Source organism: Microcaecilia unicolor, chromosome 12, assembly GCF_901765095.1.
Source record: "Microcaecilia unicolor chromosome 12, aMicUni1.1, whole genome shotgun sequence".
Lineage (NCBI taxonomy): Eukaryota > Metazoa > Chordata > Amphibia > Gymnophiona > Siphonopidae > Microcaecilia > Microcaecilia unicolor.
The window spans coordinates 50,639,542-50,655,916 of record NC_044042.1 but is presented as its reverse complement, the minus strand read 5'-3'; the positions used below and the strand labels follow the sequence as shown (position 1 = coordinate 50,655,916).

At 43.9% G+C, this 16,375-nt stretch overlaps 1 protein-coding gene across 1 annotated transcript in view; it reads right to left on the bottom strand.

Annotated features, from left to right (window-relative positions):
* Positions 1-9,705: 9,705 nt before the first annotated feature.
* The window catches only part of ARCN1 (archain 1), a 29,465-nt gene continuing 22,795 nt past the window's right edge, over positions 9,706-16,375 (bottom strand). The window contains exon 10 of the mRNA XM_030221003.1: positions 9,706-11,323. Within this exon, the coding sequence (XP_030076863.1) occupies positions 11,234-11,323 (90 nt within the window). The 3' untranslated portion in view covers positions 9,706-11,233. The remainder of the gene's footprint in view (positions 11,324-16,375) is intronic.

Here is a 16,375-nt window from a genome sequence, read left to right as displayed (position 1 = left end):
GTCAAATCACAGCACCGAAACAGTACTTGTATCTGCAATGAACTCATTCAAACAAGCAATTGCAACCAGTAACAACATACTCTTCCTACAATTCGACATGTCCAGCGCCTTCGACATGGTTAATCATGGAATACTATTGTATATACTAGAATACTTCGGAGTAGGAGGAACAGTTCTCAAATGGTTCAAAGGATTCCTGACCACAAGATCTTACCAAGTGACAACGAATGCGGATGTATCTCCCCCATGGACACCCGAATGTGGAGTTCCCCAAGGATTCCCCCTATCACCAACTCTCTTCAACCTAATGATGATACCTCTAGCCAAACTTCTAGCAAACCAAAACCTTAATCCCTACATATATATGCAGATGACGTCACGATTTACATCCCATTCAAACATGACATAAACGAAATCACCAACGAGATAAACCAAAGCCTCAAAATCATGCACTCCTGGGCAGATGCATTCCAGCTGAAACTCAACGCAGAGAAAACACAATGTCTTGTACTCACCTCACAACACAACAAAAACAACTACTCCACAATAACTACACCATACTGTTCTCTTCCCGTCGCACAAAATCTAAAAATTCTCAGAGTCACCATTGACCGAAACCTCACACTAGATGCTCACATGAAGAACACAACGAAAAAAATGTCCCACTCCATGTGGAAACTCAAAAGAGTAAAACCTTTCTTCCCGAGATATATCTTCCATACTCTGGTACAATCAATGGTAATAAGCCATCTGGACTACTGTAACGCACTGTACGCCAGCTGCAAAGAACAAACCATCAAAAAACTCCAAACAGCCCAGAATACCGCCGCCAGACTCATATTTGGAAAAACTAAATATGGAAGTGCAAAACCCCTAAGAAACTTCACTGGCTCCCACTCAAGGAACGCATCGTGTTCAAGATTTGCACGATTGTACACAAAATCATTCATGCAGATGCCCCAAGCTACATGCTAAACCTTGTGGACCTGCCTCCCAGAAACGCCATAAGATCATCCCGCAAATTTCTTAATCTGCACTTCCCCAGCTGCAAAGGACTATAATACAAGCTAATACACACCACCACCTTCTCTTACATGAGCACGCAGCTGTGGAATGCACTATTTACATCCCTGAAAGCTATTGACGAAATAAATAACTTCTGCAAATCTCTGAAAACACATCTTTTCCATAAGGCTTACAAAGAGAACCCATAGCCTTACAAAACTACCTTACCTTCCACCCTAACACCTGTCATCTCTCTTCCCTTACTTAATCTTTGCACACCACTAAATGTATCTGGTATAATGGAATGATTATGTCATAACCATACTCTGTAAGCCACACTGAGCCTGCAAATAGGTGGGAAAATGTGGGATACAAATGCAATAAAATAAATAAAATAAAATTCTGCTTCACACCAGACTTCTTAGTTAAAACGCTATTTTAATTAAAGCCTTAAAAAATGCTATGCAAGAAATGCAGGATAATTACATTCTCAGTAAGTACAGAGCAAATACCCTAGGTGGCCATTTTGGTTGAGCACCAAACTGGAAGTCCCACGTATACAGATGTTAATACCAACATTTGAGCATCAGCCTCTAAGGGTCATATACAGAAAGCTTGTGCAGATGTTTGCACAGGGTTAGCATGATGGCTGTAGGCAATTTTATGGCTATTGCTAGAGGTACTTCAAGCAGAAGATAACTGCACAAATGCATTCAGAGGACACCAGCATAGAGCATATTGCAATGAAAATGACTGAAAAGTATTAGCTATTTGGCCACAATGCAGATAAACATGTGGAAGACTAACACCACAGAGGAAGAACAGACAGATTAGTCTGAGCTTCTGCAGAACCACCTGTGAGAATTTAATGCCCGAACATAACAATATCCACAACTTTTAGGGCAGAACATGAGCTGGCAGTTCTATTCACAGGTCCCAACAGTAAAAAAAAAAAAATGTATATATATATATATATATATATATATATATCAAACATATAAACGGCAAGTGACCGTACTCACTTGCAAATGCGCAGTACAGACTTCCCTCTCTGTCCCGCCCTCACGTCAAGCCTTCATGACATCAGAGGGCGGAACAAAGAGGGAAATGGAGTCGAATTCTCATATGACGATGCTGCCGCCTGGAAAGGTACATCGCGCAAAACAACTTCCACCCTCCTCCTCCCCGCCGCCGCTCCCGCCCCCCTCCGTATCAGGCCCCCTGCACTGACCTGACAGTGCCTCTCACCTCCGTGTGGAAGCTCTTCAGGCAGCAGCGGAGCGATCTGCTGCTGCCTGTAGCACTTTCACACGGAGGTGAGAGGCGATGTCAGGTCAGTGCAGGGGGCGGCGGCGAGGAGGGTAGCTGGAAATCTCGCCCATTTTTACGGGCTTAACAGCTAATTAAATATATATATATATATATATATATATATATATATATATATATATATATATATATACATATATATACACACACACACATACTAGAAAGCGAAGTTGCTTATCGGTAAGAGGTTCCCCGTAGATAGCAAGGGAATGCAACCACATTCCAGCTGACAGCATCTGATGTCTGCGTGCTGGATATTCTAATAGTTCAGAGCAGTTTCAAATGACCTCTCTGAGCATGTGCAGGAAGACCCACATTGCCTCATGACTGCAAGCCTCCTCAGTCTATAACAAAGCTAATAAGGAAAGTGCTGTTGCATTGTTTTTGTTTCTGAAGGGTTGGGATGTAGAACCTGTATGGTGGTGTCCCAATGGTACGGGCTGTTTGATTAACAATCTTGGCCAACAAGGAGCTACAAAGATGACCTGACTACTGACTGTATGTATTTTCAGTATTACTCTCTGAATGAAAGGAACAGAGGGAAAGTATACAGTAGATGCTGGTTCCAGGGACTAGTGAATGCATTTGTGACAAGTCCAAGTGGGCTTGGTCAAAGAGAGCAGAACTGGGAGATCTATGGATGGTAGGCCCCATGAGCTGAAAAGTATGAGAGTAACACTCAGGTGAAGCTTGTGGCTGAGGGTGTCCTCTATGTGATTTTATTGTTCTGTTAGATAAGCAGCTTGTAGAGTTGCTTCTATGCTGGAATACTAGATTCCAGACTTGGAGAACTTCCCTACAGAGAGGAAGGGAACCTGAGCCCCGTTGATTTGTTTATATAAAACATTTGTTAGTTGATTGTCCATTCTGATTTGTTCAGTTTTTGAATGAATCCAAGCCTTGAAAGTTCTAAGTGCACTGTAAACAGCATGGAGTTCTAAAAGGTTTATGTGAAGAGACTGCTTGTGCGAGAGTTCAAAAGGCCTTGAGTTCTTAAATAAAGGAGATGAACTCCCCATCCTACAGCGGACGCATCTGTTATTAAAACCAGTTATGTAAGAGGTGGTTGGAGTGGACAACCTACAGTGAGATTTGAGCATTGTAGCCACCAATTAAGGGAGAGAGACAAATACTTTTGGTGACTAAAATGTTTTTGCGGAGAGGTTGAAGGTGTTGCTTCCAATATGTCTTCAGGTGCCACTGAAGTTGACAAATATATAGGCTGGCTAAGGGAACTAGGCAGACTGTTGCTGCCATGTGTCCCTCTACCGGGAAGAAAGTACGAGCTGAGGCAGTGCGTTTGTTGTACATATGAAGAATGAGAGGCTGAAGAGTATGAAGTCTCATCTGGGAGGAAGGTCCTTGCTACAGATGTGTCCAGACAAGCCCCCTATAAACTGAAGAAACATCATAGGGTCAAAGAGGCCTTCTCAAGGTTGATTAGAAATCCTAACACTCTGCGAGAGTGGATAGTATCCTGAGATCAGCCAGTCATCTAGATATGGAAAAATACAGAGGTGCCTCATTTTCTGAGGTCTGCAGCAACCACAGCGAGGCATTTTGTGAATACCCTTGGTACTGAGAGGCCGAAGGGAAGGACTTTGTACTGGAAGTGATGATGTAAAAATAGGAATCTTAGTTATTGCCAGTAGTCTGGATGGATGGGGATATGGGTGGAGGCATCATTGAGGTCAAGGGCAGCAAGCCAAGAAAACTGGTTGAGAGGAAAAATTGAAGCTAGGGAGTGCATCTTTAACTTCTTTTTTTAGTCGTTCAGATCATGGTCAGGCCTCCTGTTTTTTGGGGATGAGGAAGAATCTCGAGTAGAATCCTTGATGATAAAGATTTTGAGGAACTTCCTTGATGTTCACTGGCTTGGGGTTGGGAGTGATCGCTGTTGCAAGTAGAGAGCAGGAGGTAGTGGGTTGCTACAGGGAAGCTGATTTGGGGAAAGTTTGTGAAAGTTCAATCTGAGATATGATTTGAAGTACCCAGTCATCTATCATGACTTACCACTTGTAAAAATATAGAAGCCTGCCACCTACAGGGATGGGGTCAAAGAGGGCTCTACAGAAGGAGGTGCTGGGAGTGCTTGCATTGTTTGGTCATTTGGTCTCTGTTTCTGTATGTTTGATTGCAGGGATTCACACTGAAACCAAGACCTTTGGTATGGTTGAAAACATCTTCTAGGATAAAATCGTTGAAAGTGCTGATATTGGTACAGTCTTCTATATCGATACAGTTGTTCTTTCTTAGGTTGTGTATTGCATTCCTGTGGTTAGGAAGAAAGCTCTAATGGTGGAAGAATCATCTTTTACTTAGGATACTACATCATCCACTTTGTCTCTGAAGGTGGTGTCCCCCTAGACAAAGAGCATCTGTAAGGGCATCATGAAAATCTTCTCTCAGGCCTGAAACTTTCAACCATGCAGTATGACAGGCTGCTAGAGCAGTTTCAGTTGTTCTGATGGGAGTAACATGGAAGAAAAAGAATCCTCTAATTGTTTTAGTTTTGAATGCTGGAAGTGAAGCATCTGAAGTTGATGAGCTACTATTTTGAGTGTAAGCACAGAACTCTGGTATACTTTCTTACCCAAGCCCAAGAATTTATTATCTTTCTTTGGTGGGCCAAAAATCTGTGAATTTACTTTCAGGGCCATCTCAGAAACTGCAGACCAAAAAAGAAGCTGGTTACGATTACGGCCTGAGGCTGAGAGTAGTGGAGTTCCAGGCCCCTGGAAGCTGAAGGAATAATAAATGGTGTCTTCCATGTGTTTAACTGAAGTTACTGAAGCAGCATATGAATAAGGAAAGCTATAAGACTCTTTATTCAGAGCAGTTCTGTACCACAGACCTGAAATTTTTTCTGTCTTCCAGAGATTGAGCACTCCTAGTGACAGATGTTTAGTAATTTTTTGGATGAATTTTGTATATGAAAATTCTTCTTAAGATTGCTCTGGTTGAGGCACCTGAGGGATGTGAGAACCCTATGGGGTGTGGGAATCAGAATGAATTTGGATTATATCCCAGCTCTGAGAGCAATGAAGGCTCTTCTGAGGACCAAGACATTCAGGAGAATGCTGCAGAAACCAGGCTGGGGGTGCAGACAAGGATGAATGAGGAATGTCTTAAATTTGAGGGGGTTCCTTAGGGGGGTGCTGCAAAGATTGAGGGTGGTCTGCTGCCTGTAAAATACTGGCATTGTTCTGAACAAACCATCTGAAGATCTAATAAATCATTGTATGTCACCCCTTGAGAGACAGTCAGAAGCTTCAGGATTTGCTGGAGACAGAGGTGGCATAGAAGACTGGAGCAACTTTTTGACACTTTGCAGAAGGTGGTTCCATTGGTCTTTTATGAGAGGGGAGGAGGTAGAAGATTTAATCATTTTCCCTCTGTCAGGATGAGACTGACAGAGGTGGTGGTGGTGGTGGTGCTTTTTTCATTTACTCACCATTTTTCCAACCGCAGGAGTTGCGAAAAGTAGTCGGGGGGGGGTGGGATTGGAATTCTGTTCCTGATTCTGCATGACTGTCCAGAGGCCCCAGTTGCAAGGTACATATAGAGGCATGCTGAGCAGCTATTTGAGGAGCAGCAGCAGCTGGAAGGCTATGGAGACTGTTGAGCAGAGGGAGAAGACAGTGACAGCTACACATACCATTTTTTTTTTCGGACAAAAAAGAACGTGTGAAGAAAGATGAAAAATATGGAGGCTCCAAGGCACAGAAAAACCAGTAGCACCAGTGCATGGAAAAAAAAAGACTGAGGAGGCTCATGGGAATGAGGTAACGTAGGACTTCCCATGCATCCTGAGATAATGTGAAACCTCTCTGAGCTATCAGAAAATCCGGAACACAGGCATCAGATGACATCACCTGGACTGCACCTGCCATTTCCCCCTTGCTGACTACAGAGAATATTGGTATGCTAAAATCTGCATCTTATAAATGTTATGCAAACAAAATGTTTGTAATGCTGCTATTTACCAGCACAGTGATATTCCAGCAGATACATGCTGCCAGTTTCATTTGTGAAGACATGTGCCCAATCCTAGCTGCCTCAGTGCAGAAACTTGTGCACTAAATGGTGCAAACATACGAGCTACATGTGCACAAGTTCTGCACGTTTCAGATTTACATACGATTAGCTTACTGGCTCAGCAACTAAAACTTCACCTTAGCTAAACACACAGTTTCTACTGCAAACCTATCAACACCGCTCTACTGTGTGGCTTTCTGCATTGGGCCTTAAAAATGAAAGGTCTTTAATCGTTCATTTCTATAGGATGAAGATAATTATAAGAAATGTGCAACCACAAAGGGACACAGTAGATAGAAGGTAAAATGTATGAAGATAAGGGAAGAAAGCTAGAAGATAAAGTTAAGATAACCGGCAGAGAACATGGGATATGAATATCATCAGAAAAACAAGAAACATAAATAAAAGTCCTAGGAAGACACTCAGCTGCAGGGCTCCATAAAGAAAGACAGCTTAAAAAAAAAAAAAGACAGACAGTGAGATAAACAGATTATATTTACAGGACTTGAACGGGAAGATTAATGTGACAAGGGGCGGGGGGGGGGATGTCTCACAAAGAAGGTGCATCCTAGACCACAGCAGATGCTAGCCTGGCTATGGCACGCTGCTGTCTATAAACAGGCTTATTTAGAAAGATAACTAGGGAACTGAATAAAGGGTGTCTCAGTCTTTTGTGCCTATCCAGGGCTCCAGCTGAAACAAATAGAAGTACAGCAACGCATGACCTTCCTTTCTCCAATCCACACTTGCACCAGTTTCTTTCTCTCTCTCTAACAAAATGTTCATTAGAAAAAAAAAAAGAAACACTGCATAGATAATATGGTGCTTTGGCTGTAGCACAGGAAGGCAGGGTATAAATAATCTAACAAGCAAAACATTTGCAGTTCTATTATAACAGATAAATAAAAAGTACTTATACACTTGCTTTCTTTACAAAATTTCCCTCTGCTGTTTGTGAAAAATACTTGCCAGTCATTCAGGGGATCTTACAATAGTGAATTTAAGACCTTATATTTCATACAAGCACTTTGCTTATTTGTAATTAACATTGCACACTGGCCAAGAATTAAAATCAAATCTAGAAAAACAATATTAATCAATGACAACTGGCTCAGGCAGACCTACGTGTCAGCAGGGCAGATCATTGTGGCTCCAGAGAGGTGTAGTACAGGCAAAAAGCTCCAAGCGCTGCAGGCTGGCTTTCCGTCTCTAGAATATCCAGCACAAAGAAGTGGTTGTATACAGCTCCACCACACACCCCGAGTCCCAAGCAGAAGCCTGTATCTGAGGAGCAATGGCATACAGCACCTGCTACCAGAGTCCTGAGAGCAGTTACATCATGCTACTCACCCCTTCCCACCCTTCCCCCAATCAGTGCTGTAAAAGCAGTCATTCACAACAGACAGACCAACCTACCCCCCCCCCCCCCCCAGCAAGCTCTAGTAACGGTTGTATCCCTCAAGAAGCAGTCATCACCCTTCTTTCCTCCCTCCCCTAGCAAGGAATAGCAGATAGCAAGCTAAATATACAGGCGATCTGTTCCACAGACCCTAACACTAAGCTTACTGGTTACAACAGTAAGTTGAACACCAGTGAAGCCACGGTTCAAATCCCACTACTGCTTCTTGTGATCTTGAGCAAGTCACTTAACCCTCCATTGCCACAGGTAGGATTGTAAGTCCTCAAGGGACAAGAAAATACCTAATTTATCTCACCTTGAGCTGCTACTGAAAGGGCAAGCACTAAATCCAAATCAAATATCTACTCACAACCCTGCAACCAAATCACTGGAGAAAGTTGTTTTATTAGCATCTGTAAACCAAGCCTAAGGCAGGCTTCCGTGAGAGGGAATATTTCCAAAACTTTAAACTTCAGTCTCCAAAAAACAAACAAATAAAAAAAATATTTCCCACAGTCAAGGAGACAAGAACAACAATTGACATCTGGAGTGTATAATAAAATGCAAGCCTTAATTCAGCAGCATGAGCCAAGGACACAAGAGCATAGATCACACAGCAGCTGGTTTCAAAAAACCACTCACTGTTTCCAAAACGGAAGAGTAGGTGGGTGAGATGCACATGGAAGAATTCACCCAATCCGTCTGCAAGTTTACATGAAGCAGCACTGAACTGATATTCCAGATGTCTGTAGCTGGGAGCTGAGAAGACAGGATTAGGCTCCACAGGAATAATTTACTCCATCCACAGAACCACCAAGGGAAGATGCTGGTGGTGGGAAGCTTTAATCTGCCAAATGATGACTATGGCGTCCAGCACTAGTTACAAATCTTGGACTTCTCAAGAGACACACCTCACATAACTAGTACCAGCACTCACAGGAGAGGGCAATACTGGATCCAGTACTCACGAACAGGGAAAGTATTACCAAGGCAACAGTCCCAGGCTTTAAGGGTGCCAACTTTAAGACAAAAATGTATATTAAGTGATAAGGATTCAAGGTTCTGAGTGAACAAACAGGATGGAACAAAAAAAACAAACAAAAAAACACTGTAAGGGCAGTTTCCTTATGAAACTAAAACAAGAGAGAGGAAACAGACCAGTATCTTTTTCAAAAGAAATGAAAAACTAATGTTTTAAAGAGTTAGCACCGAGATTGTAGAAGTGGAGGAGTGGCCTAGTGGTTAGGGTGGTGGACTTTGGTCCTGGGGAACTGAGGAAGTGAGTTCGATTCCCGGCACAGGCAGCTCCTTGTGACTCTGGGCAAGTCACATAACCCTCCATTGCCTACCGCATTGAGCCTGCCATGAGTGGGAAAGCACAGGGTACAAATGTAACAAAAAAAAAAAAAAAATCAAGTTAGCAAGAGAAGTACACAGACTGTGAGAAAGGGCAGGAAAACCATCAAAAAGAAACAAACAATACTTTTGTGCCATGTTCAGAGGATGGCAATAGGTCATGTACTAGTCAGGAATCTAGCACTCCAATCCAGCCCCAGAGAGGGTGTTGGGGGAACCAGAAAGCCCCCCCCCCAAAAAAAAACAAAAAAAGGAACAGCAACTAGATATCCTCCAGAGACAACACTACAGCCTGCTGGAAAATGGTTGAATAATTCTACATTTTCAGTCAAGGGCAGAGTTCGCAACTATGTTTGCTCTTTTGATATAGAAGCTACCGCAGTACAGATATATTTTCCCACTTGATTACAAGGATCACCATAGCGTGAACCTGATTTCATGAAAGCGGATCAGGTTCAGTTTCTAAAGTTCAAAAAGGTCATAACAAAGCTTCTTAAACATACAAGCTACAGGTATGCAAATTTGTTTTTCTCTTCAGCAAAGGAAGTTGGAGAATGGCACAACTAAAGTTTGATTCAATTTTATAATACTTTTATTTGATTAAAGATTCAATATTCTTTCTGCCTTTGTGTACAGTGGAATGTGTAATACTCCCTACATAAGTATTATACAGGGTTACAAAAATTTTGTTTCCTTCCCTCTACATTTACACCCAAAGAACTTTCCTTGACATTTGAAATCAAATTAACTGAAAATCATAAAAACAGGCAACTTATGAACCAAACTGGATTAATATTAAAAGAGTCACAACCTGCATGACAACATCATATGGATGGGAGGCAGGGAAGACTGTTCTTGGCTTCAGTACATTTCTAAAGGATATCAAATACTCAAAAGCAGAGATATCCCACTCTGGCAAGGGCAGGGATCGAGGTTCTTTGGCAGATGGCTGCCTCCCTACTCCTCCAAGCACATAACCAAGTTCTGTAATGGCAATGTACTTTCTGAAGTATTTGCAATTGCTCTAGACTGGTTGGCAGCAGCAGTAGCCCTGGGGCTTTGATGCGATTCACACATGGCTCTGGTGTAGTCTTATACCTAGGCATATCTGCCACTTAAAAGCAAGGCAGTCTACAGACCATAAGAGATAAACCTATCACCACAGATACCATATGCAATTTGTGGAGGGAGGGGAAACTTTTGTATATCATGAATTGAGAGTGTGTCACTGGTACAGTATGTAGTCCAGGATGGAGTTCCATTTTGCCTTTCTGTCAAGCATGCAAACCTATGCATTACTGCCAAACCAAAATAACACATAAAAACCACTTACATGCAGTGTCTTGAGAAGACGCTGCTCATCAAATCAAAGGAACCAGATGTGTCATACTTCATAGAGCTGTACTGGGGGGGGGGGTATGAAATGGGAGTGTGGGGACACTGACTAGTTCCTCTTGTTGCTGCAATTCTGATTCAGTGCACTGGAACAACAGACCTAATCACTGAAGAGCATTTTCTAGAACTGGCTACATCCACAAGGGATCTGGTGAGGGAAGGGGAAGGGTGTCTATTCGTAAGATGAATATTCAAAAAAAGAAAAAAAAAAAGAATTAAAGCAGCAGCAAAAAATCAATTTGATGAAAAAATTGCCGATTTCATCCCCAGACTCAACAGCAGCAAACACACTCCATGAAAAATCCCTTCTACTCCTGCCTACCCTCACCGAGTTAACAATGCTTTACAGGTCTCTTAAGATTAAGGATAAAGACAGAACAGGAGAAACATACAAAATCCTGACAAAGAAAAAAGATGTCTTATAAAAGTACAGAAGGCTTAGGAAGAGCAAGGAGTGGTCTTTTTTTCATGTAATTTAACAGAACCAAGGAAAGTAGCAGCCATGCTGTACACAGTTCTGTACCAGAGACATCCCTGGTGGGAGGGTGCTGTCATATGGAATAAGAGGAAGGGACCACAGCTCCTGAACAGAACACAACACCATCTTCCTGGATCAGCAAAATTGTCTTCTGCATTCTGTTTGGAAAGAAATTCTTCAGCATTTGAAAATTGTACAATAGAACTGCTTCTTGCTGCTGCTGCTTGCTGGCATTACAGGATCTCATACTTCTCCACAAGGAAAGCGGTCTCTATGGAGAACCTCACGGGGCTGTTCCCATCCACCTGCGTTACTTTGCTAACCTGCACAGACAAGAAAAACAGAAACAGAGTTAGTCGAGGGCTGATAAAACTCAAGCGTTAACTGATCTTCCCTCTGTGAGGTAACAATCCTATCCTTGTAAAATAACCATAACATGTAATGTCATAAAGAATTTTACAACAAAATTAGTAAATATGAATTTTGCTAATAGCAATTATAATTGTTAACCATGTGTTAACAAGTACGCAAGCACACAATGCATTCTTCTACCATGTATGTACGCACATGATTGCAAATTCATGTGCATATCTAAAGTCCCGGAATTGGGCAATCGCCATAACGGCAAATGTAAGCCACACTGAGCCTGCAAATAGGTGGGAAAATGTGGGATACAAATGCTACAAAATAAAAATAAATAAATAATGCGATATAAATCACTTACAGAAATCTCAATGCAGGAATGTATCATCTTAGTTATTAACACTGCTTGGATATAAGATATTCCCAAACCTCGCTAGCTAACCTGATCACCCTAATAGCATCTCTCGGGGGTATGCCACACAGGTTTCTGTTTCGAACAAAACTGTGCAGCAAAATTTTGGCTGCAGATTCAGTTTTGGTTGAAACAAACAAAAAAAAAAAAACCTGGCTTTGGGTGTCCTTTTACCTCTTATGAACTCTAATGTTTGATGATTTACCCAATATACTTTCAGTAACAGGTGATGGACTACTCAGAATACACTTCTCCAATGCTGGTGTAAACAAGGAAGCTGTTCTCTCTGAGCCACCACAATTATTGCCTGTACAAAAACTGCACAAATACATTTCACTCAATTCATTTATGTAACAAAATACCAACATATGAAAGCCTCATTCAAAAGTGAGTTAAGTAACCTCTCATCATTTCATGCTTTTGAAGCATTCTAATCAGTATATTTTGGTTTATGGGCACGGTGAAATTATGTCTTACCTGATTTCCTTTAGTCAGCGGCACTGTTCTGAACAAGTGGATGTTATCCCCTCCTACCTGCAGAGGTAGGAGTAGAGAAAAACTAATCTTTTCTAGTGAACTCACCGGTATATCCTGCTGGTGCTCAGTGGAAAACTCCAGTATGCATCTGCCAAAGCAGTAGAAGGTCCCTTTAATACACACCGATGCCCCATCAACCACTGCAGCTGCAATGATCATCAAGCAAGCACAATACCACAGTGTGGCACTCGCTACCCTTCACATTCAAGGATTGTCTCTGAATTTTTTTTTTTTTTTGTAAGGAAGACAGAGCACTCCATGAGGCCTGGGCCTTAGCCTTCTGAGGGCCAGCTTCATAATAGTGCAGCTGATTAAAGGAAAGGAAATCATCATAATTTCACCTTCCTTGGCGCCTGGCTGCACTGTTACAAACAAGTGGGATGTACCCAAGCAGAACTACTGGGCAGGGGAAGATATAGCCTCCCTAAAGACAACTCTGCCATAGCCCAAGCAGGCCCTGGCAAGCACATACAGCCTGTAATGCTTCACAAAAGAACAGAGCGATGACCATGTCACTACTCTTCTCCTCCAGGACGGCCTTCTGGAGCTCTGCTCAAAAGGTCACCTGAGCCCTCGAGTGGGCTTTCAAACCCAGAAGCACTGGACAATTTCTATAAAACATAGGCTGACTATAACTGCCCTGATCCACCGTGCAACAGTGACCCTGGAGGCTGTCTGGCCCATATGATGGCCATGGAACAGGATGAAGAGATAAATCAGAAAGGTGAATTTGTCTGCTCCAAGTAGTGGAGCAACATCCTCCGAATGTCTAACTTGTGTGTGCCGAAGGATCAGAATTTTCCTCTGGATGGGAAGGCAAACACTCAAGTGAAATGGACAGGACCATGTAGCTAGATACAGAGTCCTTCAAAAAGGAGAGGTATGGGCCCCAACAAGACAATGCCTTCAACCAAAAAGTGATCGCTACAAGGAAAACCTCCTCGAGCGTAAGGAACCCAAAAGAGCACCTGAAGGACCATATTCAGGACCCAGGAAGGAAAGGAGGGGCGCACTTAGGCTCACCCTCGCTGTGCAGCCACAGCCAGCAGAGCAGGAGCTAGGCCAGGGACCAGGAGTATGAGACATAAGAACATAAGAATAGCCATGCTGGGTCAGACCAATGGTCCATCTAGACCAGTATCCTGTTTCCAACAGTGGTCAGCATCCAGGTCACAAGTATGGCAGAATCCCAAACAAGATTCCATGCTACAAATCCCAGGGCACGCAGACTACAAACGTTTCCTCCAGGAACTTGACCAAACCCTTTTTAAACCTAGAATCTACCATCTGCTTGAGGTACAGAAAAATACTAGAGTTTTCCACTGAGCACCAGCAGGATCCGGGAAGTTCACTAGAACATATTAGGTTTTCTCTACCTTCATCTGCTACTAGGAGGGGATAACATCCACTTGTTCAGAATGGTGCAGCTAGATGCCAAGGAATTGCTTGTACAATAAGAGACGTGATAGTTACCTCATAGAATGAGGCACTCAAAACTTGGAGCAGAGAAATACAGGTCTTTGCGGCATATGACACCCAAACTGTAGCACATAGTTTAGACTCCACAACTACTTTGTGCAGATAAAGGTACTTCAGAGAAGATAACTGTCGGGTGGCACAAAAAGTTCTGTATTACTCAAAGATTAAATCTGAAATCCCCACCAACATACAATACCATAGGAGCAGATATACACTAGAGTATTGTTTTAATTACAGGACACAGGGTAAAAGAACCTAAAACTTAGAGATGGCTTAGAGAGCCTGCACAAGACCCACAGAGTGTAACGCAGTAGAGTATAGTAGACGGAGAGAAGGGGCACAGATAAACAGCACTAACAGCCAGCAGTCTCAACAGAAACAGACAAAGTGGTACGACGGAGGGGCATAGAGACATGGGATAGCTGCCAAGCACACAAAAACCTAACAGGGCAAGCATGGCCGCACACACAAGGAGGGTTGCAGGTAAAGAGGTTAATGATGGCCGGGTGGGATAGAAAAGCAGCGCATAGGAAATTTCTGGATCTCGTTTAAACCCAAGATCGAACAGAAAAGGGTATGATACATACCTGTAGCAGTTGTTCTCCGAGGACAGCAGGCTGATTGTTCTCACGACTGGGTTGACGTCCGCGGCAGCCCCCACCAACCGGAAGAAGCTTCGCGGGACGGTCGGCACGCAGGCCACGCCCACCGCGCATGCGCGGCCGCCTTCCCGCCCGTGCGCGACCGCTCCCGCCAGTTGAATGACAAGCAATAAAATATGAAACACACAACTCCAAAGGGGAGGAGGGAGGGTAGGTGAGAACAATCAGCCTGCTGTCCTCGGAGAACAACTGCTACAGGTATGTATCATACCCTTTCTCCGAGGACAAGCAGGCTGCTTGTTCTCACGACTGGGGTATCCCTAGCTCTCAGGCTCACTCAAAACAATAACCCAGGTCAATTGAACCTCGCAACGGCGAGGGTACAACAGAAATTGACCTACGAAGAACAACTAACTGAGAGTGCAGCCTGACCAGAATAAATTCGGGTCCTGGAGGGTGGAGTTGGATTTACACCCCAAACAGATTCTGCAACACCGACTGCCCGAACCGACTGTCGCGTCGGGTATCCTGCTGGAGGCAGTAATGAGATGTGAATGTGTGGACAGATGACCACGTCGCAGCCTTGCAGATCTCTTCAATAGTGGCTGACTTCAAGTGCGCCACCGACGCTGCCATGGCTCTGACACTATGAGCCGTGACATGACCCTCAAGAGTCAGCCCAGCCTGGGCGTAAGTGAAGGAAATGCAATCTGCTAGCCAATTGGAGATGGTGCGTTTCCCGATAGCGACCCCTAGCCTGTTAGGGTCGAAAGAAATAAACAATTGGGCGGACTGTCTGTTGGGCTGTGTCCGCTCCAAGTAGAAGGCCAATGCTCTCTTGCAGTCCAATGTGTGCAACTGACGTTCAGCAGGGCGGGTATGCGGCCTGGGGAAGAATGTTGGCAAGACAATTGACTGGTTAAGATGGAACTCCGACACCACCTTCGGCAGGAACTTTGGGTGAGTGCGGAGCACTACTCTGTTGTGATGAAATTTAGTATATGGAGCATGAGCTACTAGGGCTTGAAGCTCACTGACCCTACGAGCTGAAGTAACTGCCACCAAGAAAATGACCTTCCAGGTCAAGTACTTCAGATGGCAGGTATTCAGTGGCTCAAAAGGAGGTTTCATCAGCTGGGTGAGGACGACGTTGAGATCCCATGACACAGTAGGAGGCTTGATAGGGGGCTTTGACAAAAGCAAGCCTCTCATGAATCGAACGACTAAAGGCTCTCCAGAGATGGCTTTACCTTCCACACGATAATGGTAAGCACTAATCGCACTAAGGTGATTCCTTACTGAGTTGGTCTTGAGGCCAGACTCTGATAAGTGCAGAAGGTATTCAAGCAGGTTCTGTGCAGGGCAAGAACGAGGTTCTAGGGCCTTGCTCTCACACCAAACGACAAACCTCCTCCACTTGAAAAAGTAACTCTTTTTAGTGGAATCCTTCCTAGAGGCAAGCAAGACCCGGGAGACACCCTCAGACAGACCCAACGCAGCGAAGTCTACGCCCTCAACATCCAGGCCGTGAGAGCCAGGGATTGAAGGTTGGGGTGCAGCAACGCTCCGTCGTTCTGCGAAATGAGAGTCGGAAAACACTCCAATCTCCACGGTTCTTCGGAGGACAACTCCAGAAGAAGAGGGAACCAAATCTGACGGGGCCAAAAGGGCGCTATCAGAATCATGGTGCCGCGGTCTTGCTTGAGCTTCAGTAAGGTCTTCCCCACCAAAGGTATGGGAGGATAAGCATACAGGAGGCCGGTCCCCCAATGAAGGAGAAAGGCATCTGACGCTAGCCTGCCGTGTGTCTGAAGTCTGGAACAGAACAGAGGCAGCTTGTGGTTGGTCTGAGAGGCGAAAAGATCCACCGAGGGGGTGCCCCACTCTCGGAAGATCTTGCGTACCACTCTGGAATGGAGCGACCACTCGTGCGGTTGCATGACTCTGCTCAGTCTGTCGGCCAGACTGTTGTTTACGCCTGC